Source organism: Festucalex cinctus, chromosome 15, assembly GCF_051991245.1.
Source record: "Festucalex cinctus isolate MCC-2025b chromosome 15, RoL_Fcin_1.0, whole genome shotgun sequence".
NCBI classification, from domain to species: Eukaryota; Metazoa; Chordata; class Actinopteri; order Syngnathiformes; family Syngnathidae; genus Festucalex; species Festucalex cinctus.
Window position 1 is genome coordinate 13787062 of NC_135425.1, and position 25213 is coordinate 13812274.

General features: G+C 39.7%; 4 protein-coding genes across 10 annotated transcripts; 3 read left to right on the plus strand and 1 right to left on the minus strand.

The window, feature by feature from the left end:
* Positions 1 to 268: 268 nt before the first annotated feature.
* On the minus strand, positions 269 to 3198 carry LOC144002809 (surfeit locus protein 4-like). 2 transcript variants are annotated; one of them, XM_077498385.1, is made up of 4 exons: positions 3030 to 3198; positions 1333 to 1438; positions 771 to 847; positions 269 to 677 (listed from the first exon to the last, which is right to left on the minus strand). In XM_077498385.1, the coding sequence occupies exons 1-4, from the start codon at positions 3078 to 3080 to the stop codon at positions 630 to 632; spliced, it is 282 nt and encodes a 93-aa protein (XP_077354511.1). In that variant the 5' UTR covers positions 3081 to 3198; the 3' UTR covers positions 269 to 629. The 2 variants fall into 2 exon arrangements, with proteins under 2 accessions (XP_077354511.1, XP_077354510.1); XM_077498384.1 differs by having other exon boundaries at positions 269 to 847.
* Positions 3199 to 3493: 295 nt separating this feature from the next.
* On the plus strand, positions 3494 to 6343 carry psmd5 (proteasome 26S subunit, non-ATPase 5). Its single transcript, XM_077498374.1, has 10 exons — positions 3494 to 3760; positions 3989 to 4133; positions 4257 to 4370; positions 4444 to 4572; positions 4721 to 4830; positions 4916 to 5058; positions 5126 to 5317; positions 5400 to 5509; positions 5603 to 5743; positions 5913 to 6343. The coding sequence occupies exons 1-10, from the start codon at positions 3588 to 3590 to the stop codon at positions 6168 to 6170; spliced, it is 1515 nt and encodes a 504-aa protein (XP_077354500.1). The 5' UTR covers positions 3494 to 3587; the 3' UTR covers positions 6171 to 6343.
* Positions 6344 to 6813: 470 nt separating this feature from the next.
* Positions 6814 to 8351, plus strand: timm10b (translocase of inner mitochondrial membrane 10 homolog B (yeast)). Its single transcript, XM_077497595.1, has 3 exons — positions 6814 to 7063; positions 7620 to 7715; positions 7809 to 8351. The coding sequence occupies exons 1-3, from the start codon at positions 7037 to 7039 to the stop codon at positions 8052 to 8054; spliced, it is 369 nt and encodes a 122-aa protein (XP_077353721.1). The 5' UTR covers positions 6814 to 7036; the 3' UTR covers positions 8055 to 8351.
* Positions 8352 to 9171: 820 nt separating this feature from the next.
* st8sia5 (ST8 alpha-N-acetyl-neuraminide alpha-2,8-sialyltransferase 5) lies at positions 9172 to 24310 on the plus strand. 6 transcript variants are annotated; one of them, XM_077497477.1, is made up of 9 exons: positions 9172 to 9742; positions 15264 to 15371; positions 15649 to 15744; positions 17927 to 18019; positions 19467 to 19625; positions 19823 to 19967; positions 20354 to 20466; positions 20855 to 20947; positions 21030 to 24310. In XM_077497477.1, exons 1-9 carry the CDS (start codon positions 9597 to 9599, stop codon positions 21490 to 21492), a joined length of 1416 nt encoding a protein of 471 aa, XP_077353603.1. In that variant the 5' UTR covers positions 9172 to 9596; the 3' UTR covers positions 21493 to 24310. The 6 variants fall into 6 exon arrangements, with proteins under 6 accessions (XP_077353603.1, XP_077353604.1, XP_077353605.1 ...); XM_077497478.1 differs by having other exon boundaries at positions 19539 to 19625; XM_077497479.1 differs by lacking the exon at positions 15649 to 15744.
* The last annotated feature ends 903 nt before the right edge of the window (positions 24311 to 25213 follow it).

The window sequence follows — 25213 nt, forward strand, 5'->3', positions numbered from 1 at the left end:
CAGAGTAATGTAAGGCACACGTCTGTGCTCTGGAGGCGCTGAAGAGAGTGCTTGTATGCATTGTAATTGTATTATCTATTCTCTGTTTGTCTCTTTGATGTTATTTTATGGACCTTCTTTGAGTCTGAAATAAATGTTGATTGACTTGAAGCTCTTTGTTTGAGGGCACCGCTTCGAAGTGATCTTCTCTTTGTTAAATTCCAATGAAAGGTTTGTATGACAATATTTCTGCCCAGTCTCAGTTTCACTCGCTCGGCAGCAACGGCAGTCAGCCCCTATAGTTCAACACTAGATGCATCCGGTTTTAAACCATTTGGTATTATTTTAAGCAAAACAGCATATATGTGGCAAACTTTCACCAGAACAGTGTCGCAACGACCCTCAGCCAGCCGTTTCCGCATTCCGCGAACGACTGAGTGTTGTTATGTCATGTGCTCGCCTGACACCAAAGAAATTAAAATTGACTTGGAAACGAGTTTTTTTCCATCCTGGTTACAGTAGTTTTTATTAGCGTGAGAATTAAAAGCAAAGCATGAGTGTGTGGGAATGAAGAGAAACTTTCAAAACAATTTAATTTAAAAAAAAAAAAATCCCCACAATAGCCACATGAACAGATACCACCATTGTGCTTACCTAATCACTAAATGAATATCTAATAAAATGTTATAGCCAATAGTCTGGTGGGAGATACAAAAAAAAGATGCTTCCGATTAGAAACAATGACTTCGTTCAACATTCACAAAATAAACCGTTACTGTTGCATTTTTCACCTGTAGTGCTATGATGCCAAATAATCCAAAGCAGGCATGCTGTACAAAGTTTCTACTGAGGATGAGGATACAGCCGACTGAGGACACACAGCAAAGCACAGGTGTTTCAAAAGACAGTACACTCGTTATTTGAGACACATATTCAATTTGTTTCATGGCCATGCTTGTAACTCAAAACTCTTATCACTAATCACTTTATTGAACAAACAGTAACAAAAATGTCTCAGTGGTGACAGACTCCGCTCAGTTTTCAGAAATAACAATCAAATGTCCATCCATCTATTTTCTTGACCGCTTATTCCTCCCAAGGGTCGCGGGGGTGCTGGACCCTATCTCAGCTGGCCTTGGGCAGTAGGCGGGGTACACCCTGGACTGGTTGCCAGCCAATCGCAGGGCACACAGAGACGAACAACCATCCACACTCACAAGCACACCTATAGGGACAATTCGGAGTGCCCAATTAACCTGCCATGCATGTCCAGTCAAATATCAATTTGTAAAAATTGTAACATACGAATAAACTAAAAGTTTCTCTTCTTGTAATTTCCCGACATCCACTCACCAAGCTGGCCTAATAGATTTATGAGCAAAAAGCATGTGGCCAGGATGTAGCCGCAGTTCCACGTGGCCTCGATGTCGCCCCGGTGGTCGTGCCACACACGCAGGAACTACGAGAAACAGGAAGGACACAAAATAGGATACACTGCTTAACAGAATCCTAAAAACAATTGCTGCTTCAGCCTGGGCCAGTTTGGTTGGGCTAAAAGAATTCTCCACTGCCTAAATATGCAGCTGCAATTAGTAAAACACGCATTTGAGACGAAGCAAAACAAGTTGTTCCTGCTTTGAGCCAATAAAAATTGGACAAACTGCACATTAGGCTTGAAAAACAACATTCTCCACAAAGAAATATCTTACAGGGGTGGGAACCCTGCAAAGAGCATTTCAAACAGACCAACAAGCAAGTTTAAAAACTGTTGGAAGATGAATAAATTCAATTCAGCAAATCATGCAAACACACACACACACACACAAATTATATTTTGTCATTGTAGGCTATAGCACTCAGAAGATTTACAAAAATGATATGCCCTGAAAGAGTATAGATTTAAAAAAAAAAACAATTGATTCATTTTTCTTTTGATTGATTTTAATGAATCATCCTATTGTAAATGGTTAATTTTCAGTAAAAATTTATTTTCAGACTTATGAAGTTGTTTATAAACATACCAGCAAAAGTTATAGAACAAGCAATACATCTTATTTAAATATTTGTTTTTAAGATTGCAAAAAGATGATTGTTTAATTGGGATACAATTTCAAACATTTTGATCTGGCAAGGCCTGGCCTGATAATTGTGTCATTATTAGACTATTGTTCCATAAAAATAAAATGAAATAACACTGTCTTAAATCAAACGAACTCACAAACCTTTGCGTGAGTTAATGTTGTTCAAAAATGATCCCTCTAACCCGGAAAAAAACAATCTGATCACTAGAGTTTTTTTTATTTTTTTTATTTTTGCACAATACAAGTCGTAGGAAGAAAATACATTTTCGTGAGACTGTTTCGCATTGTGTCAACTGCCAAGTCAATTAATGTGTTTATTGTACATAGTTGAGAGTTTAAAAAAATAAAATAAAATAATAAATAAAAATCTATTTCGTCCCTCCCGACCGCCAGTTGGCGGTGCTTCATGCGCGTGGGGGATTTCCGTTCTGTTCGGGACTCATTAGAAGCTACATAATTTTGTATTATTATACAACATCACACTTTTTTGGTAGGTATTTGTGTAGTTGTCGTAGTGCATCCTTAAAAGAAAACAAGTAAAAATGTTTAGTATGTTAAAACTCAAATTCATAGTTTATTTGCATAGCGTAAACCTAAAAAATAAAAACGTTGGAAATTGATAAGATTAATGAAACACGTACGTCAAATTCATCGTTTCAGTGTAGTGATGTCAAGAGCTTTACCATAAAATGAAGACCACTTTAAAAGACCTTCTCATTAATACCCTTTTAATTTTATAAATTAATCTCTGAATACATATTACTTCAGAATACCTATTGTATTTGGTACGTCAATTCTGTCGAATTAAAAAAATAAAATACAGTAAAGGTTTGCAATGTATTTTTTATCTGTCGAATTAAAAAAATAAAATAAACTTCCAGGAAAGGGTTGCAAATTTATTTTTTAACCTGTTAAAAATAATAATAATAAAATTAATGTTATACACACATTAGGAGCTTGGATTCGTACCTCTTGACACCGGCTATTACTTATCTGACCGCCTGACGACACCGTCTGCATCGTGGCTGTACGACAAACGACAACTTGTCACTCGAATTTTTGAAGAAGAGGAGCGACACGACGAGAGGATTGTCACATAACTGGTTTATCATACTAATTAACTCGACGAGACAGCGAGTCATTTACCCGAAATAGTCAGGAAGTATTTAAGCATCAGGGCGTCATTTCTTCAAAATAAACGCAACAACCAACTTTTTATTTATTTTTTTATTTTATTTTTTTTATAGACAAATGAAAACAATTTTATTTATTCAAGAAACGAGTAAAATGTAGATAAATTGTGGTTGTTGTTGTTTTACAAAGTTTACTTTTGGCAATAAATCAAATTCCTTTTTTGATTGTAATGCGAATCTTAAACATGACAATTTGAAAACAACTTAAATCGAAGACTGGTGCAGTATCATATTGTATCAGCAGATGGCGATATTAGGTAGTTGTCGTATGTATTGTCCACCACAAAACGGTATAGAAGAAGAGTCGCTACTTTACATGTAAACAGAAAACACAATGGCCGCCTCCATCGAGAGTTTGCTGGAAGAAATCTCCAACATAGAAGACCCGATTGAAGAGCTTCAATGTCTGAAGACTGCACTTTTATCCATACCCGTCAGCGACTTGAAGGACTTTGTTAGCGGGCATCGCTTTGAAGTGATCTTCTCTTTGTTAAACTCCAATGAAAGGTTTGTATGACAATGTATTTCTGACCAGTCATTGTTTGGATCATGTATTTCACTTTAGTTGTCACTTTTCTGACATTCAGCGCAATTTTGTGATTATGTATTGAAATATAAGCCGGGAATAAAGTTCTGCCTTTGAGGTTTACAGTTTTACTATGATGTCATCATAAGATAATACAACGCAACATTTGACAGTAGTATTGAGACGATTGACAACTCCTGCATTTACAGGGAACAGGTTGAACTGTGCGTGGACATCCTCGAACGCATCTTAACGGCCTGCAGCCCACTGCAGGTGGTCCAGAACTACAGAGCCGAGCTGCAAGCAGGTCTGACGCACCCCAACGACACTGTCAAGATACTGTCTTTGACTCAGGTAAACAGCTTGCTGACAGTCCACGATGATAATATTAACAGCACAAACAAATTATATATATATATTTTTATCTTTAATACCCCATCCATCCATCGTCAAAATGGGTCAAATGTTTTTGTTTAGGTGGGTAGGATGGCAGAGCAACCGGATGCCGCAGTGGAAATCCTCAACAGTCGCAACATTATTGTAACTGTGATGCGCTCCATTGCGGCAGAGAACATGTCAGTGGCGAAACAGGTAAGCAGCCATTTTGAAGTTTGCCTCCCAAATCATACGTTGATTCTTTCTAACACAAGCTAATTTACCGCAGGCCATCCAGTCCCTGTCCAAGCTAGGTCGCACCCAAACCGGCTTGGATAAACTTATCCGCAGCGACTTAGTGAACGTTCTGAAGGAGGTGATGACCACGAGCGACATCATCCGATATCGAGTCTATGAGGTATATGCAGAAAAAGATTATTTCATCCCTTCCCTCCCTAATTAGTGGTTTTATCATTTTTTTGTACTTCACTAAAATGCAGTCACAAAAGGATAACAACTGCCTGTATACAATTTTAGTTTAATTTAGATTTTCTTTTTGTTCCCAGCTGGTTGTGGAGATCGGGTCAGAATGGGAAGGGGCCCTCGCTGCCTGTGCCTGCAGCGGGATAATTCCTCAGCTCTTGGACGAATTGACAGGAGACGATGTTTTAATCAGGTAATAAAAACACATTAAAAAAAGTACTTTATTAGAACTGTATGTTGTCATAGTTGTCTTGAACTGGGGTTGTTATTACATTTAGGGCCACAGCTATTGAGATGGTGACCACTATTGCCCAAACTCAGCATGGCCGAAAGTACTTACACGGTCACGGTGTCATGAACAAGATTGCCAGGATGATCAAAACGGCAGACACGGATCCTTTCTCCTCCTTGTATGTCCCAGGTAACAAAATACTCCCTGTCGAATTCTTCGTGTTGGCTGCAGAGTGATTGCTGGACGCTCGCTGCAGGTCTCGTGAAGTTTTTCGGCGTCCTGGCCTTCATGCAAGGTCCCCAGCCGGTGTGCGAATACTACCCGGTCTTCCAGAACAAAGTGTTTGAGATGGCCTTGGAAACGGATCCAACCATGGTCGGCGTAGCTTTGGACACGTTGGGACTGCTGGGCTCAACTGTGGAAGGGAAGCAAGTGCTGCACAAAGCAGGTGGGATTGATTTGTGGTTGCATCTGCTCCAATATTAGAAGAGGCAAAGGTGTAAATGAAACTCTTCTCTGTGCGACGACAGGTGACAAATTTATGTCGGTGATGCTCAGGATGAGCCAGGTTGCGAGCGCCGGTGCCACCGAGCTCCGAGTGCGCTGTTTGGAGGCCATTTCAAATCTCCTGACTCTGCAGGTATGTTTGTGTCCTCTAAGGAAGTTTTGCGAAGAGAAAAAAAAAAAAAAAAAAGCCATGACAATGTTTTTGTTTTTTTTCCCCCCCCTCAAGCCGGAGCAGCAGACCGAAGACCTGCTGGCGCTGACCGAGTCCTGGTTCCGACTTTTGTCCAAGCAGCCCATTGACATGTTTCGCGACATCAGCACTCAGCCCTTCCCGGAGCTGCACTGTGGCGCCTTACGGGTCTTTACTGTAAGTGTTTATAGATGCGGAGCTGCTGCGCAAATAATTTTAAAAACAATATTTTTTTTACAACCAATATAATGTTTTTTTCTTGTGTCATCATGGGGTTTTATAGAAAAAGCACAATAACAGGTGAACTCTTGAATAGGCGGGGCTTGACTCTTTTCTTGTCTATCAGGCCATCGCCGCTCAACCGTGGGGTCAGAGGTTGATGGTGAGCACGCCCGGTTTCATGGAGTTCATTTTGGATCGTTCCACTGGTCAGAGCAAGGATGCCAAAGACGCTAAGTTTGAGCTGGTGGGCTCCCTCTTGAGTTCGTCGAGCGCAGCTGAGATACTGGGCAGCCAGAATTGCATCTCCCTCAAGAGCTACCAGAGAGAAGGACCTTACTACGTGTCGGCAGTGGCCGCCGTCGGCACGGAAGGAGCCGAATGATGCGGATCAGCCAAGACGATGTTTACACTTGTGTGCCATGTTATCATAAATCGATTTTCTTGATATGAATAACTAACACTGCGGGACATGGTGTTATAAATGCTTCAGATTCACTTTTCATTAGCTGTTATTTAAGTTCTTCAAATTAATAAACTTTTTTGAGACCTACAAAATGTTCTGCTATTTTTGCAAACCTGCGCATCCTGGTGAAAATAACACCCTAGAAAGTTTGAAAAATTTGAAAATCCTTGAAAAATAAGGCTTGGCCGATTAATCATTTTAATCAATTTTTCGTTTTTCTGCCCCCCAACCCCTCTCCCCCTTGTTTTATTTTTACACGTTAACACATTACAACATAAGATAGTAATTCAAACATCGGCCCCGGGGATGTTGACATTTATACAGCCCTGATTTTTGACAATTTGTAAAGTTAAAGGATAAACAGTCAAATGTTGTACCAGCAATTCATATCTTTATTCTTTATTGTTTTAACCGCTAAAGGATCAAAGATAAATTTGAAAAAAAAAATCGTATTTTGTATTATATGCTAACCATTTGGCACAATTGGCACTTTTTAAAGGTCCCGGCCGCCTATCAATATAGATCTGTAGGTGGCGGTAATGCGTTATTTCAGTATGAAAACACCCGCTCAACACGACGAAGAAGAAAACCCGGAAGCTAACAAACCAGCGCCGAGCGAAAGTCGCACTGTCGTTATTCTGTATTAACTGCCATCGACTCTTAAGATGAAGTTTGAATCATTCCCGGTGTATTTGAACGTTTATACCATATAAGAGGCACCAAATACATACTGAAGATAAAACACATTCTTTTAGCTAACAATATTACTGCATGGGACGACCACGATGGATCACGAGCAGCAACTGAGAAACGTAAGTCATTCTTGGGGGTGCGTGCGTAAAACGTCAACATGAACAGATTTACAGGAAACCAGCATCATCAAACAGTTCTCTAAAGACGATTCCAGTACTTCATTTTAATGTGGGAAAATATTAACGTCATGACTCTTGAGAGCAGTCCAAGGGCGAAAGATGTCCTATAGACAATGAAATCCACTGATATACAGCACCTTCCATAATTATTGGCACCCAGATGTTTTCTTTAGCTTCTAATAGTTTTTTTCCCATATAATGTAGGACTAAAAAAGAAGAAAATGTGGAAATTAGTTGTGACGGAGGGAAGCGTGGGAAGAGTGCTAACAGTCATAATGTTCAAACTTGGGAACCAGGCCCCAGGTGCACATTGCACAACAATAGTACTTGCATCTCAAATGCATATTTGGTTGGTTAGTAATGAAAATTAAACAAGTTTAATAAGCTTACTGCATTAACAGGATACCTGGTAGAATAATCAGTTCTACAAATATTCAACGTCTGTGGACCTATTTTATGGAAATAGTGGTGACTGTAATGTTTTGTTTATTTGCAGCTGCGTGATTTCCTTCTGGTGTACAACCGCATGACGGAGATCTGCTTCCAGCGATGCACTAGTAACTTCAACTACAGGAACCTCACCATGGACGAGGCAAGGACTTTTTGCCCTTTTTTTTTTGAAAAGGTAAACAAAACCCTTGAGCATCAACATACTCAGCTGATAAAGAATACTCTGATCATCTAGGAGCGCTGCGTGGACAACTGCGCAGGAAAACTGATACGCTCCAACCACCGCCTGATGGGCACCTACGTGCAGCTGATGCCCCGCATGATGCAGCGGCGAATGGACGAGATCGAGAGCAAAGCCGCAGAGAACGCCAAGGCAGTGGAAGCGACTGAAATTTCTGCTGCCGTAACGGCGGCGCCTCAAGAATTGCAGTCGCCGCAGCCGGCGACCGGTGACGTCCATGTTTCACCAACTGACACTTGAAAGCTCCACTGCCAGACAAGTGTGGAATGGAGAACTGTGTCATCAGGAAGTCATGCCTTCTAGAATAGCTGAACTTTATTTGGGGGTTATCAGAGCCACTTTAAATAGTTGCATGTTTGTGTTGAATCCCATTTAACACGAGTTGGAATGTGATTGGTTCATTCTAAACAGCCACATCCTTCGTTGGAAGAGGGTGTGGGCACTTTTGCATCCACATTATCTTGGCTTATTTTTCTGCTCTGAAAATGTTTTTTCAAAATGTTGTACAGGTTATAGGTGGATAAAGTTTTGAAATAATTTATTTTGGTGTTATTCTTATGTCACATTTTGACACGGAGTGTGCAGACATTTTATATCCGCTTTTTTTATTTTATGCCAGGGGTGTCCAAACTTTTTCGTTTGAGGGCCACATACAGAAAATCAGGACGCAAGGGCCAACTAATGCTATGAAGAGAAATTGTTTGTTCTTAAAAAAATGTACAAAAAATGTTTTTGCATATCTAGAAAAATGCTCTATAGTATATAAAGCAATTTATTTGAAATAGTGCCACCTATTTTTTCCGACACCCTCCCTTCTTACTTTAACCATCACCAAACATTTATTTTATTTATTCACTGTCTGCTGGGCTGTAGTTTGGAACCACTGTAGTAAATGCAAGTGGCCATTATACATTAATAATAAACATAAGAGACAAGAAATCTCTACTAAACTACACAACAATTCCTCAATTATGTGTTTTACTGCAGGGGGGAGGGGGTTGGGAATGTCTGACTCTTGATTTCCAGCCTAAAGAAAATTCAGTCTGACTACAATATCTCTGTTCATTGTCTTTAGCGCCGGCTTCAACCTCTACCTTTCAATTTAAAAGATACATTTAAAAAAAGGAACAATAATTGCTCATACAATCGTTCAATGTGCTATAAATTTGGATGAGTATTATTATTTTTTCTGCAATAATGACAATAAAAAAAATCTATGTGCCCTGCCCCTCCTAAGGTCCTTGGAAAAGACAGAACATGACCTTGGTATGATGGCTAAAAATAAGGAGCGCATGTATGAATGGATAATGGCGCCCCCTGGTGACTATTGGTGGTTAAATAACAGCAAAAAAGCAAATCCTCCTTTCAAGATTGCAGTCACGCGGCAATGCTCAGTTTGGAGAAGACGCAGAAGGTGTGCGTGTGTTCCCCTCACCCAAGTCCATTTTTTACAGATAGAATTTAACTTCATTTCTGTTTATCGGATTGATGAGATATTTATGATAGATAACCTAATCTCATTTCGCAATTTCCTCCTTTTACCATCCGCGCCCCCCACCGCCTCGCCCGCTCATCCCGTGGGGACGTCTCCTCATCTGATACTATCTCGATTTTGCCTAATTTGGAACGAGTGAGCCACATCTCGGCATCCCGGTGAGGACTCGGGAGTGTGATGGACGATGCGCGGTCCGTGTGGGCTAACGAGACACGCGCGCGCTTGTCGGTCCTGAATGCAGCAGCGGCGGAGAGAGACACCGAGCAGGGTGTCACCGTCTGCCACGGATGCTGCGCCGCAGGATCGGATACACCGACCCGTCGTCGGGGAAAGACATCCTCGGCAATCGCTCCCTTTGTTTCATCTTTATTTGCGCCTTCGGACTTGTGACTTTGTTACAGCAGATTCTCTACGGGAAAAACTACATTAAGAGGTACGTGCTGTTTCACCTTGGGCGCAGTTCAAAGCATCATTGCTTGATATGCTTAATGGATGTCTTCTTCAGGGGAATAATGGCCGGAAGAGAGAGATAGCAATTGACCATCCATCCGTTTTTACCCCTTTCCTCTTCCTCCCCCTTTGTGGCATAAAACAATTTCCATTGGGTTTCTTTTGATGATGATAAAGCATCACATTCATATCATACACACGCTGCCTTAGCGGCTGTGTATGGTTGTGTTTTCCCTTGATTTAAAATTTTATTTCTTATAATTTTATGCGCCTTTCTTCGACTGGTGGTACATCTGGCGAGATCTCAGTTGTAAGTGATGATGATTTTCAGCCGGTGATAAGTCAATTATTGTGTTCATTTCTCATGTGCACCCCTCCCAGTGAAATACATATTTGTGAACCCCAAACACGATATTCTCTTGACTGTCACACCTCATAAATTCCAGCATGAGACGAGCAGATGTTGAGAAGAACCCCAAACAAATGAGCAAACGCCACATCCCAAATAAGTGACAGCGCTTATGTTTACGTCAAGCAAACATAATGTGCTGCAGTCCCTTATAAGAGAACACACACAACCCCCTTCCATCCTCTGCCATCCCCCCCCCCCACGCTCCCCTCAGGCTGGTTTATAAAATGGATTCATGATATTGTAAGATTCATGAATTCAAGCATCCTGCACGTGATTATGGCGCTGGGCCCATTGGAGAGAGATCAAGAAAGAAATAGTGGCGGGTGGGTAGATGGGGAGGTGGGGGACAACAACCGATGGGCTCAGCGGCGGCCATTTTGCTACAGTCTGTCTGCACACACTCTTGGGGGGGAGAGAAATTACAAGGCCAGAGTGGGATGACTCGACTGTGTGTGTGTGTGTGCGTGTGATGTCATCAACCGCTTTTGATGGGTGACTGGTACTGGTCAAAGGAAGTCATGGACTCATTTACGAGCTTAGCCACATGAGAAAAAGTTTTCTTACACCTGCAGCTTTTATGCAAGCGTCAGTGTAATGCCGAGATAGCAGAAGGTCATATTATAAACTCTGAGTAGCATATCGCTGGCATCGGACGGAATTCTTATGCCTCCAAAATCATCACATTTCAGGAGACTCTTTTTTTGAACCATTAATGTTGTATCATCAAAGAGAGCAAGCCATTTTCACCGCTTTAGATTCATTTGTAAACAAGTGTGGACTGACCAAGAGCATATAGATATTTGAAGACAAACAAACAAACAAACAAACAAAATCATTAAATTTACCAAATTGTGACGTATGAGATTTTGGTCCGTTGCCAGAGATATGTGTCTACACCCATATCATTTAAAAAAAAAAAAAAAAAAAAATCAGTTTGCAATATAATGGTTATGGTTGATTTGCTGAGGCACTTTGAGATTTAACTGGAATTTTAGCATGTGTGCTATATACAGTCAATTATTTTTAAATAATTTATATTTCAAACAATAGGACACTCTTAAAAAAAAAAAAGGTAAAAAATAATCCAATTTAGGTGGAAAAAAAATGGACCGATCAATGCTTGTGTCATTTTGACTCAACTTTGTGGGTAGTTTTGCACAAAACAACCCAACTAATTGGGTCATTTTGCACAAAACGACCCCCCGAAAAAAAAAGGGCCATTTTGCCTAAAACAAACAAAAAACATTGGGACATTTTGGACAACCAAAAAATTGGGTTACTTTAAACAAAACAACCCAACAAATTGGGTCATTTTGCATAAAACAACCCCTTCCAAAAGGGTTATTTTGCCTAAAACAAACAAATAATTGGGACATTTTAGACAAAACCTCCAAAATTGGGTTAGTTTGCACAAAACAACCCAAAGAATTGGGTCATTTTGCAAAAAACAAACCCCCAAAAGTTGGTTATTTTGCATAAAACAACTCAATTTTTTTTTTGACATTTTGGACAAAACCCCAAAAATTGGGTTAGTTTGCACAAAGCAACCCAACAAATTGGGCCATTTTGCACAGAACAACCCAATAGGTCATTTTGCACAAAACAATCCAACAAGGGGGTAATTTCGTACAAAATAACCCAACAAATTGAGTCATTTTGTACAAAACAGCCCAACTATTTATGTATTTGTTTTTTTGACAAAACAACCCAAAAAAAGCTGGGTTATTTTGTACAAAAAAAACAGAAAGTTGTGTCAAATTGACCCAAGCAGTGGGTTGGTCCCTTTTTTTGACTCAGTTTTGGATTATTTTTGACCCAACTGTTTTTTAGAGTGAAGCAAAATTTGACCATCAAATTATTCAATTGTATTTAGTCATAATGTATTTTGAAGTTAAGCATACCCGGAAACTATTATAGCGCCGGGGAAAAAAAAAAAAAAAAAAAAAGTACAAACAGAACATGTTACTCCAACTTGACAGTTAACTTGGTTGCACTTTTTCTAAAACATTTAGAATTAGCTCATAAATTGTTTTGAGCGTCGGGTTCACCGTGTACATGTTTGTCCAATAAATAACATAGAAAAGGTCCAATTCACGCATTTGTCCTCACTTTTAAGATACATTTTTAGTCTTCTTAACTCCCAACTCACAAAACTCATATATAATTTACTTGACTTAAAGTTTAATATACGCAATAAACTCTATATACACTGGAACAGTGTGCTAGTGGTTAGCACATTTGCTTCATAAGGATGAGGGTTCAAAATGCATTCTTAAGGCTTCCTTCCACATTCCTAAAATCTTCGAATAACTGAACACTCTAAATTGTCCTTAGGTTTGAATGCGAGTGTGAATGTTTTTTGTTTGTCTGGATGTGCCCTGCGTTTGGAACACCTGAGGGTGTTCCAAGTACACATAGATATATATATATATATATATATATATATATATATATATATATGTATATAAAAAAAAGAGTGCACTATTCATACAGTAACATGCACCGAGTAAAATGCATGCATTAAGTTGCACAAAGACGGTATTTCAAGAGTTAGCATTCAAACTATTTATCATGTCAAATCATACAATAAAGAACCTCGGCGTTGCAAAGCGCACTTTGTCATCACAGGAAGCGTCTGTGGATACTATCAATAGTGTCAGGCTGAGAGTAATATTAAGAGTATTCTTTCTTCTCTAAGGAGCTATTTGAGTAGCTCAAGGCCAGGAGCCAGACTGTAAGTGCTGCGGGCCAAATATGAGATTTTTTATTTATTTATTTTTAAACCAGACTAGTCCTTCCTTACAATCAAGTCAGAACAAATGAACAGCCTCGTAAAGTTATTTTTAAATTCAAACAGCCTGATTGATATGTGAAGAAGTCACAGGAGATTGAACAGCGTTTGCCACAGTCCCAAATCGATGAGGTCATTGAGTCACATTGCTGCATTAGCTTTCCCGTGCTATGCAGATTTACAGTGATGCTCAAATAGCAAAGAGAAGCTGAGTGCTCTAACCGGAGAGTACTCGTCCATCATGTGCTCTCCATTACATAATGCACCCATACAGGCCCAAATACACACAAGAATTAGTTTCTTACTACTTGCATAAAAGCCACTAAAATGTTTTTTATTTTCTTAAAAGTTCATATGTGAGGCCTTCATGTCCCATACGAGCACATTTAAAAAGGGTACATACATATTTTTAAAATCTTTCTCAGGATAATCGCTCCAAATAATCTTTTAGAGACATCCAAAAATTAGGTCTTTATTGAGTTTGATTTGACGGGGGGTCTCATTCTCAAAATTGGCTGAATTATTGGTATGTGTGTATCAGTGAATCATTTTAAAATGGGTTCCACGCTTTTGAGCTGGCATAGCAAAATGAGTCAGAAGTTGCACATGGTAGATTCCGAGATGTGATGCAATAATGGTTCAACAGGTCCAATTTAGCTTTTCAATCGATTAGAAGCTTAATTTCCATGAAACAAATAGGGAAAAGTTTGAAAATCACGTTTTGTAAGAAGTACTTAAAGTATTCAGTAATTATTTCAAAATATAGCAAAACAATTGCTTACTACCTTGCCGTTTTCGTAGATGTGACAGTTCGCTTTTGCTATTTTTTTTTTACATATTTTAAAATTCTATGTTATTATGAGCTAAAATTAATAATTTTGTGACACTTTATGCTAGAGTTCATGACCTCAAAATATTGGCCCCAATTGATTTATTGCCCTTTATTTGAGTAGCGTAAAATTTCACAGATAGACGCCTGCGTACTGGAGCATCGCGGCTAACCGTTGCCCCTACCGACATGGTTTCCTATGCGGAAGCCATGTTGGTAGGGGCAACATTTCCAATGGACATTGATGCCAGTCAGCGTTGGCAGGTGGGAAATTTCAGATTATTGTACCATAGACTCAAAATTATTGTATTTTGATGGAAATTATCATACACCCGTGATAACCAAAATACACTGATTCGCGACCGTCAAATATAGTCGTTCTTGTGTTTAAAAGCGCTCACCGCTCGCAGGCACTCAAGGCTTCATTGCAGATTAACGTCACTGATCTGTATATATTACTGTGTAGGTGGTTTGAATCTTGCGCAATTTCCTGTTTGGGAGCGTCTCCTGGGGGCGGGCACGTACAATTCAGCCAATCAATGCATGGACGTCTTTCGTTTCTCATGCTCAGCAAAGCGAGATTGGCTGGTATTATGTCACATGAGAACAGATACCTTCAGGGTTCGCAAAAAAACTGGCAGTTTCAGTTGTGCCGGCAATAATCCAAAATGGTCAAATTATCGTACATTTGCCATTCTTTGGGGATTATTGATCGTACATCGTACAGAGGGTCAAATTATCGTACAAGTACGATAATTATCGTACACCTGGCAACACTGATGCCAATGCATGTGCTGTCAACACCAATTGAAATAAAAAACTGTACCTGTGAATGATTACTCCCAGTTCCCTTGTACTAATTGTACGCAATCAGTTTACAGTACAACGACTTTGAGCCTCCTAACTTAGCATCAACGTTAGCGCGCAATGGGGCTGATTTAAGGTTCTAATAATGTGACAGGAAGCATAACACAATGGTTGATATATCAATGCAATACTAAGATAATTCTTTTTGATTGTTTTAGGTCACTCAAACTCATTTTGCTATGCCGAGTCACAGATCAAATTTTTATATCTTAACCGATTTTTAAAATGTCAGTGCACATGACAAGTTAAAAAAGAAAACTCAATAATAAGCTTATAGAGTCTGGCCTGGACGAACTTGGCATTGAACAGACAAACATTTTTCATCGTAAATATTGAATAAAGTTTGACATTTCTGAGCATTGGCCGCAAGCACATCGGACTCCCAACAGCCAGAAGAGTGTATATAGGACATGTTTCATGTCGATTTCCCCACTGTTTTCTTGAGACAAACAGCAGCTCAAGCTCAATGTGTGAAGTGTGTTTGTGTGTGTATGCGTACCATGATTATGCTGTGGGTAAACACTTTGGATTTGGTTGTTTTCTGTTCTCTGCTCGGAACATACTGAGGACATCAAGCCAAATAAACTGATTCATTTTCTTACTAGTGCGCAACAGTTTAGCCGACTCAAAGGGGACGAGACAGGAAATTGGAGCGGTCCCGTTAATTTCTCGGATGACGGATCTCTGAAGCCTGCCAGAAATGGAAGGAAAAGGTACCTTGTTCCCAGCGTCACTGACTGCACCACACCTCTAGAGAACACAGACAGTGAGCTACACGAGAGGTCACTTACCCACGCACACTCACACCCACATTTTCAAAGCCAGCCTTGCATGCCTGGAGCCAGCAGCAGAACTCCCCAGAGCAACAACGTAGCACATTTGCTATCTTTCTCATTCTCTGTTATGAAGTCTGCAGGTTCTTAGCATCATGGGTGATGCTGCGGGGACTACATCACACATTTAACTCCTAACCTGTCTGCATGTCGACAGATGTTTCCGTCAGCATTTTCAGCCAGATTCACAGATCTCCGTAATAGTCACACCCTGCCTAGCCGATATTAAGAAGAAAAACAAACGCTCTCACAGGTAGGCCCGTTTGAAGGCATTTCTAGTACATTCACAGAAACCCGAGAATGCCTCTCCTTTTCTTTTCCATTGGTCTGACGGGGATACGAGTCATTTTTTCCCTGTGGTGGTTGCACTTCCAGATTTGCTCTCTTGCATGATTACGTCCACCTTGACCCTCCCACCCCACCATCCTGGCCCGGCTCAAGAAGCTGGTAGAACCTCCTGTCGATGTGCCGCCCATTGTGTCCCATCTAGCACCCATCCTCCCCCCGATGCCTTGTGTCGTCGTGTTCTGCACAGCTCTTGTGTGTATGCCATGTACAGTACATAGTGTGGACACGCCTCGCTGCGCCTTCCCTTCTTCACATCTGCATTGTCTCTTGGATTTAAAACCCTATTTTTTCTGCCCCATAAGATTGTTATGAGGCCCTCTTGTAACTTCTGTGTTTGTCATTATTTTGAAGGCGAATGAATATTTGATGGGGGGCCCAAGAAATCATGTATCCTCAAGATAATAAAAAAACTCACTAACAATTGTACTTGTGGGGAAAAAAAATTAGCTACCGGTGCCAGTTTCATCAATCAAGATAATTGTTGCTGTCGGGTGGAATTCTCACATCTACAAAATCACTACTTTTTAGGAAATTAAAAAATATATATATATTGCTATCAACATCAACACAATAACTACCAATATACACAGTCAAAAGTCAAAATTTGCTGAAATTTTAACTGTTACTATTTTCACTTTTTTGTGGTCTAAAAAGAAGATACAGATTTTTATTTTATTTTTTATTTATATCTCGAGGCAAAATAATGCCATGAAGCTCCCACTGGGGTCAAGAAGAAATTAAGTTATGACTCTTCTCAGACATTTGTCGATTGTAAATAAATTTGCGTTCATTGGTTATTGTCAAACTAGACAAAACACGTTAGCTGCATGCTAACAATCAATGGGAAACACCATAGAGAGGCTATCAAATAGTATTGACGTCGCTGTGTTGCAACGTGATATTTGAACACAAATAGTGCAGCAACACATGTGGGCCGACAATACAAGGGCAATATTCTTTATCCTCTGTAGATAATCACCCAATGATTAATCGGTAAATGGGAAAAAAAAAAGAAAAGAAAAGAAAAAAAATGCTTTCATTAGATGGGCAATGTTATATTGCCGAGCTTTTTTGCCTCTACCATCGGATGTGGGCGGAGCATGGCGTCAATTTCATGATCGTTTTGAGAATTAGTTATGGGTCATTAATGTCAGGGTCCGTTCATCACAAGACACATCTTGAATTGTTAAAATTATTTTTAAAATCCACTTGAAGTACTAAAAGGTAATATGGCAAAAAGCTCTGTGCTAACGTCTGTGATAAAATGCTGCTCATTCTGTATTTTGGTCTTTTTAAGCCAGCATCGTCAGTTTGACCTATACCACCACACAGTTTAACCATGAAATGAAAATGATGAAAATGAAAGACTTCACACTGACTCTTTTTGGAATGCATCATCAGGTGGATGTAGACAAACCAGTGTCACTGTTGATTTGTATGATATTCTATCCTGCATCTTGTTCCTTTCAATGCATCCTCTCCGTTGTATAACTCCTTTTGTTCTTTGGTATCCTTCTTTTTCTTTTTTCAAAACTCCCATCGCATTTTGCCACCATGCACAGCCACATGTGACATGTTGCAGTGATCTCCTCCATCTATCAGACATCCACAATTCATTCTGCGAATGTAATTTGATCCAATTATGATTCTTGTTGCTGCTAAAATATCAACCACCCTATAAACACAAATTTAGACTGTAATGTGCTTTAATATTTCAGTACCAACATCATATTTGTTGATTTTGAATTATATCGTTTTGGTCAGAAAACTCATTTTAGTGTAAGTTGTCATAAAGCCGGTGCAGGGAGTTTATTTAAATTAGCTATTAAATTACATATACCTCTTCCAAATGTCACAGTCATACTCACATCCACCAGACCGACACCACTATTGCCACTTTCAGCCACGACTGCTTTGAATAAATATACACATCTAAATCACAAAATAATCATCATGTTATCTGTCATAGCACATTGTTACTGAAAAGATAAATAACCTTCACCTTTTCCACAGTGCAATATTTTATCCATCTACTACTACGGCACTTTCTGCCACTCGTTCCAGTGACTGTGTATTTATCCCTTCAGGTATTTGGGAAACTATGACGGGCCCTTTGAGTACAACTCGACAACATGCAAAGAGCTCAGACAAGAGATTCTGGACGTCAAAGTCCTGACAATGTAAGTGAGTTCTTGTGGTCTGTTGGGAGATTTCTTTTAGGAATTGATTGTGATGATTATCAATTTTCGCTGTTGAACATATCAATAATTCGACTTCAGTGGTACCTTTTCCCATTTCATGTCGTAAAAAGCAAAACACACACACACACACACACACACACACACACACACACACACACACACACACACACACACACACACACACACACACACACACACACACACACACACACACACACCAATGACTGGACAGACAGGGCTATAAGTAATCTAATACAAAATAAGCGATCCAAATCAAAGTCCTTTGTTTCCTTAAGTTGGTCAATACCGGCAGGAACCGGAACAAGAACAGCAGGAACAAAACTTGAACACTACCTTTTGATCACAAATGACAAGCCTCTAGCATCAGAAAGCAAATGGCCTTAAAATCAGTACTTCGGTCACAAAAAGTTGGTCTATGTCATCAGAATGTCAACAAGAAAGTAAATGACAACTGACAAGCTTATAGTAGTTAGCACAATAAGCTAACACAGCAGTCTGTATCTTCTCTGTGTCTTAACATCAGCCAAGAGGATTCAAAAAGTTGTTTTTTACAGACAGAAATGGAATCAAAACAAATAGAGAACATAAATTCTAAAATGAAATCAACCAGTGAAGTACTGTGGTGTAAAACATAGCTTTTGTATGAAAAGACAATTGACAAGCTTATAGCAGTTAGCGCATGAAGCTAACGCAGCAGTCTGTGTCTTGGAGTGCTTTTTTGTCAAATATCACAAACTAATTTGACTCGAATGCACAACAACAGTCACAGAGGAAGCAAACTAAGTCTTGATGTTCACAAAAAGTTGGTCAATACCTAGTTTATCAAGAACTAATTCCAAAGTATAACAATAACATTGATTTACAAGCATATGGTTGCTAGCCTGACTAGCTAATGCAGCAGTCTGTGTCTTCACCCAACCTCAGGAAGTAGAAAATTTAAGATAAAACCAGCAAAACATCACATTTTTGTACAACTTTGTACTACAGTATGTATTTCATAGTGATTCAGAGACAAGTGTTATGCTCTTTTTACCACCACTACCTATAAATGGCACATCATCCACTGGTGTATTTAAAAAAAAAAATCACATCACACCATTGTGAGGCGGTTAATAAACCCAGAAGGCATCCTTTCCAGTTCATGAATCAGGCTTTACTGTCAAGTATATTGTTTTACAGGCCACGAGCCAATAGTTTCATATTCCTCTCCCAGGAAATGTCAGTTCAAGGACAATCTATTTACAGCCACACTTAGATGAAGCCGCCGCTGTCTTGGGCAGAGTAATCACTGACATTTTGCTGCTCCATTTTTGCTCCCCATCCCCAAAGCTCTTGCCTGTTGTTGGCGTCTTTATAATGTCTGCCTTGTGTTGTTGTTTTTTCTTCAATTTACCGCCCTTTGTAGAAACAATAATCGGAAAATACATGGTCATGGCTATCCTTCTTCATTCCACAAGTCTCTCTGCCTGTCTGCCAGGGTCAAAACCTCTGATCTGTTTGAGAGATGGCGCAACCTGCAGGTGTGTAAGTGGGAGCAGAGCAAGGAGGAGACCAGCAACTTCAAGTAAGCATCGCTCCCGCAAAATATGCCCCAATGGAGGCCAATGCCAAAGAAACTTTGGAACAGTCAGTCTCCTACTCTTTTACATCTCTTTGTCCAGTCATTATCAAATACTCTTAGTTCCAGAATTGCTTACAAATAAACACGAATGCTTCTCAGCAAAAGTCTCCATTGAACGAATGATTCTTGGTTTGTTCCAGAATGTCGCTGTCTCGCTGCTGCAACGCTCCTTCCTTCCTGTTCACCACCAAAAGGAACACCCCCGCCGGAACCAAGCTGAGATACGAGGTGGACACCAGCGGCATCCTTCCCATCACCACCGAAGTCTTCAAGATGTTCCCAGACGTGAGTCCTATCAAGGATATCTTACATTCCAGCCAGAAGTAATATTTTGGTACTGTGAGTACATTTGTTTTCTGCCATTTTTGGTTTTTACTTTTACATGGATGTCAAAGTCTTATTGACTTCACTTTGAATTGAGGCTGGTCCAACTGTAGTGCAACAAAAGCAAAGACTTGAACTGAAGAACAATACAGTAGTCAATTTCCAGTCCTCATGCGCACCAGTGCACCACATAGGTGCACCTTAGCATATAAATATAAAACCAAATCAAGTTGTCAAAACGGGTATTTTGTATAACTGACAGTATATCACTTTTGTACTAAAGTACATTTAAGTCTTTTTTTAATTTTTAATTTTTATTTTTTTTACATATGTCACTTGTCTTGTAGGACATGCCATACTCCAAATCTCAGTACAAGAAATGTGCCGTGATCGGAAACGGCGGCATCATCAAGAACAGCAACTGCGGAAAGGACATTGACTCGGCAGACTTTGTGTTCAGGTAGGAAAAAATAAAATCAGTTGTCATCTAATCTGCCCATTTTGCAAGCACTGCCAAGCTTTATTTCCCATGTATGCTGCACAGATAACACATTTTCCAATTAAAATTCCCTGTCGTCAGTGAAACAATGGCAGGCTTTTCAACTTGCAGCTGATGACTGGCATGTGACCAGCTCCTGCTGTGGGCCCATTTGTCACATTCTATTGTTAGCGCTGAAATCTCACTTTGCAGCCGACATTTTATATTGCAAGCTGTCCTATAATGGCTAAAAAATGAGGGCGATAGTCCGATAATATGGAAACAAAATAGAGCATCGCATGGAATAATAGGGGAGCGCACATTTACCGTTTACTGCTGTAAGAGTGAAGTTGTTTATCTTTTGTCCTAGATGCAACATACCGCCCATCAGTGAGAAATACTCCGCTGATGTTGGCACAAAAACCGATCTGGTAACCATAAATCCCAGCATTATCACCGAGAGGTACGCCAATTCTTCCCGAAATCCAATCCTGCACCTCTTTTTCACACGTCGTCCTTTCCCTTGACCCCGCCCACGGCAACAGGTTCCAGAAACTGGAGAAATGGAGGCGTCCTTTCTACGACGTGCTGTTGAACTACGAGAACTCGTCGGTGGTCCTCCCGGCGTTCTACAACACGCGCAACACAGACGTGTCCTTCCGGGTCAAGTACATGCTGGACGACTTTGACTCGCAGCGCGGCGTCTTCTTCTTCCACCCGCAGTACCTGCTCAACGTGCAGCGCTTCTGGGCGGTGCAGGGCGTGAGGGCCAAGCGCCTCAGCAGCGGCCTTATGTTGGTCACCGCCGCCCTGGAGATGTGCGAGGAGGTGCACCTCTACGGCTTCTGGGCCTTCCCCATGAACCCGTTGGGCATCTTCATCACGCACCACTACTACGACAACGTCAAGCCACGGCCGGGCTTCCATGCCATGCCGCACGAGATCTTCAACTTCATCCACATGCACGCCCGCGGTATCGTGCGTGTGCACACGGGGCCGTGCACGTGAACTGGCATGGAATCTCACTGCGGTGGAACCTCCAAAGTAGAATGACATTGTTTAATATGAAATTATACATATTTATTTAAGTTAGGCACCACTACAGATCTTGCTTACTACAGAACTATTAGAACTTATAATTCTGCCGGTTCTAAAAAGTCCTGACCGACTGTCTCAACCTTCACAATGCTTGACAGTATTCATTAATTTATGATTATTTTATATTATATATATTACATATATATTATGGATATATTATTACAGTCGACCCCTGCTATTCGCAAGGGAAAGGGACCGTCCCAGCTGGCCAATAGCAAAAATCTGCATATAATTGACATGCACTGAAATGCATTGGGAAAAAATAAATACGATACACAAAAATATAGGCCTGCTGTATATATATTTATATTCAAATTCAAACAATTAGCCTAGATGTTTTCCACAACACCTCCGAAAATACCCCCAAAGTATTGGGAAAAAAATAGAAAAAAAAAATATCTGCATATATGCAAATCTGCGAGTACGCGGGGGTCGGCTGATGTATTCATTAATAGAAACAGAAACATTATTTTATTATAGGTTATTGTTTATTAAAACATTTTATCATAATTTCATCGTTTTGTTAATTATAGTTCAGTATTTTCTACTATAAATTTAGAATTTACTATGAATTTATTCAAACTAATTGCATACTGTAATACAATAATACATTAACTTTTTTATTATTGCTAATTAGTCATAATATTGTCAAATATATATTTAAATTTGTAAAAATTTTGTAAAACATTTTGTCACGACTTAACTAATTGTTTCATATTACAACAATTCCATAAATTATTTTATTATTAATTGCAAAATTTGTATATTATTCAGCAGGCTATGTATTTGTTTTTATTAATTTAAACTACACTATTTAGTTATATAGTAAAATATATAATTCAAGAACAAAATATTTCTTTTTTTAAACTAATATTCTAACACCTTTTGTTAATATCTTTAATTTAGAACTATTGTTTTTCAATTTATTCTAAAATTAAATTAATTTTTATTAACTTATATAGCTTTGTCAATTTGTTAAACCTTTTTATTTTCTAGGCATTTTCAAACTAACACTTGAACATATAGTATAAGTTAACTACCACATTAGTTAAACCTAAAATAAAGCAAAAACAGTTGCTATTTGAATATGCCCAACAGTCATACAGTATAATGGAAGAATGGAACATATGAAACATGTTTCATCTTCTGACCTCATCACACTTTTCTCTCTTGCCATCCTCTTATGGTATATAAAAAAAAAGAAAGCCAAAGAAAAAGCAATCAGTTTGATTTCCACTGAGCTGAGGAAAACTTTGGAGGTTCCACTGAAGGTTTCTGGCTTTACTGGATGCCGTTTCAGACCAATCTGAAGCTCTCTTGCCACAGCAGGCTCGTTTTTCACTGTGGTTTTCATGTGGTCTTCTTCCTCTTCTTCTTGATGTTGATGTTGTTGCTGTGACGTTTTCTAGTGGCTCTGCTGTACAGGTTGGTTCTTTTCTACTCCTTGCTGTACTCGTCCAAACACGGTGGGCGTGGCAGATTTCCATGTTGTTGTAAAAAACAAAAAGCCTGAAACTTGTCTGGGTTTAACAAAAAAAAAAAAAGTATTTCCAAATGCAGCATCTGGTTGTCTACTTTTGTAATCAATTTTACGGTTCCCCAACATTGAAAGGGTGAACATTCGATTGGCCTGTTTCCAGTGGCCTTATCGGGAAAATGTCCTCGGGAAAATTCGATTCTTTTATTTGATTGACAGTAATCCTCCGCTATTCTGCCGAGAAGAGCGAAAAAACGCAAGTCATTGATGCCGTGGGTGCATGTTTTCACAATTTTATTTGTTTAATTTGCTTATTTATTTGAATTTACTTGATTTAAAGTAGTGTAACTATAAGCCATACTCACAGTTCGGCACCCATTGATTCACCTTTTTGTGGATTTTTACTTCAAATATTATATTAAACATTCATAATGTGTGTTAATTAAACATGGATGTTCAGTATTCACAGGCAAGCTCAGTCCTTATCCTCAGCGAATAGCCATCACAACTTTTACTTACAAATAAATGGCTAAACTTAGCCCCTCCCTTACATATTCTCACCCGAGATGTCAGGCTAACATAGTTCCTCACCATTAATGTACTACTTTCTTCTTGACAGGGCTTTAGTGCCATCTGGTGGTATTGTGGGGCATTCCAGATTGAGCTAATAAATAGTCCAACAGGAATTAAAAAAAATAACATGAATAGCGGGGAATTACTGTATTTATCTTATCATGTCTTATGCCATGCTGCCTTATGACATTCCATTCTCGCCGTCCAATATGCAATTCTCATCTGTATTTCCTGAGTTTGTCCCCGAAACCAATCAAAGGACACGTTGGCCTCGTTTAAGACTCCATGCTGTGTTATACGTCACTCCATACTCGTCGTGCATGATAAAGCTTTTGTGCGTGCCTGCTTCAGTGCTCACTGAATTAAGTTTACACTCACAGAGACCTTTTCGTCCAAGAGATTGTTCAACTAGTGAATGATTTAAGCAGAGCTGAATCATAGTTCAGATCGGACTGCTGTAGTGTGTCGACATAAACGTTATCATTTGCCTGCAAAATACTGTATGTGTTGAGCACAAAGTTGTTGGCGACACCATTTTATTAATGGCTGTTAGAAATGAGATATGGATTAAAAACACTGGGACCACTCTGTATAATTAGTAAAGGGAAAAGAAACAGTGCTTGGCTCTGCATAATCATGTTTGTAAATAAACTTGTTTGGATTTTTGTCGTCCTTGTACAGCTCTCTCCATTATTATGATTATTATGATTATTATTATTATTATTATTATGTGATACTGTTGGAGTTTATATGCTCTGTAAAAAGAACAAAATACTTTTTTTCCTTTTGTAATTATATTAGTGCGACCCACGGGACAGTACCGGGCCATTGACCGATGCTTGGGGTTCACAGTTCAACTCTCAACCCCCACTGGGATAAGCCCCAGTTGATGGAAGGATGGGATCTCAAGCTATATCTTTGTACTGCCGCGTAAATCACTTCCCCGGATGGGCGAGTGACCGTGAAAGGAGATTGACAAATTTACGACCATTTAGAAAGCTCACTAGCGTAAGAACGGGTTCATATTTAGCGTTAAAGTGCGGTGGGTACGTTATGGGCAGGTAAAAGCGAGACACCCCTGTCCCGTAAAGCGATCCTGACGCTATGAATAATGAAGGGCGAGGATAAGTTCTCTCAGTGCAAGGCTCCTTTTTCACACGGCTTTCTCCCAATGGTCACGTGCCAAGGCGACTAATTTTTCATGAGTGTTGCATGAGGTTTGTAGATGGTTTGTCCAGGCTGCTAGAAGGCCACGGAACCAGAACCTCCCTGCAGTCAAGAACTGAAATGAACTGCCTCAGTTCCGTCGAAACCTCGGCTAGTTCTTAGGAAAGTGAAGCAAAGATGCCATCCAAACAGAAACATTCGAGACTAATAGAAGAAAGTGAGGAGGTGGACAAGGAAGTGGAAGAAGCGCCCGAGTTGAAGAAGACAAGCAGCAAAGACCCCGCTAAAGGAGAAAAGACTCGGAAGAAGGACAAAAGTTCTGAGCGTTCCGACAACAGGGGCTCGGAGAAAGACAAGAAAGGTGAAAAAGACAAAAAGAAGAAAAAGACTGAGGTTCAGAATGAAAAAGGAGAG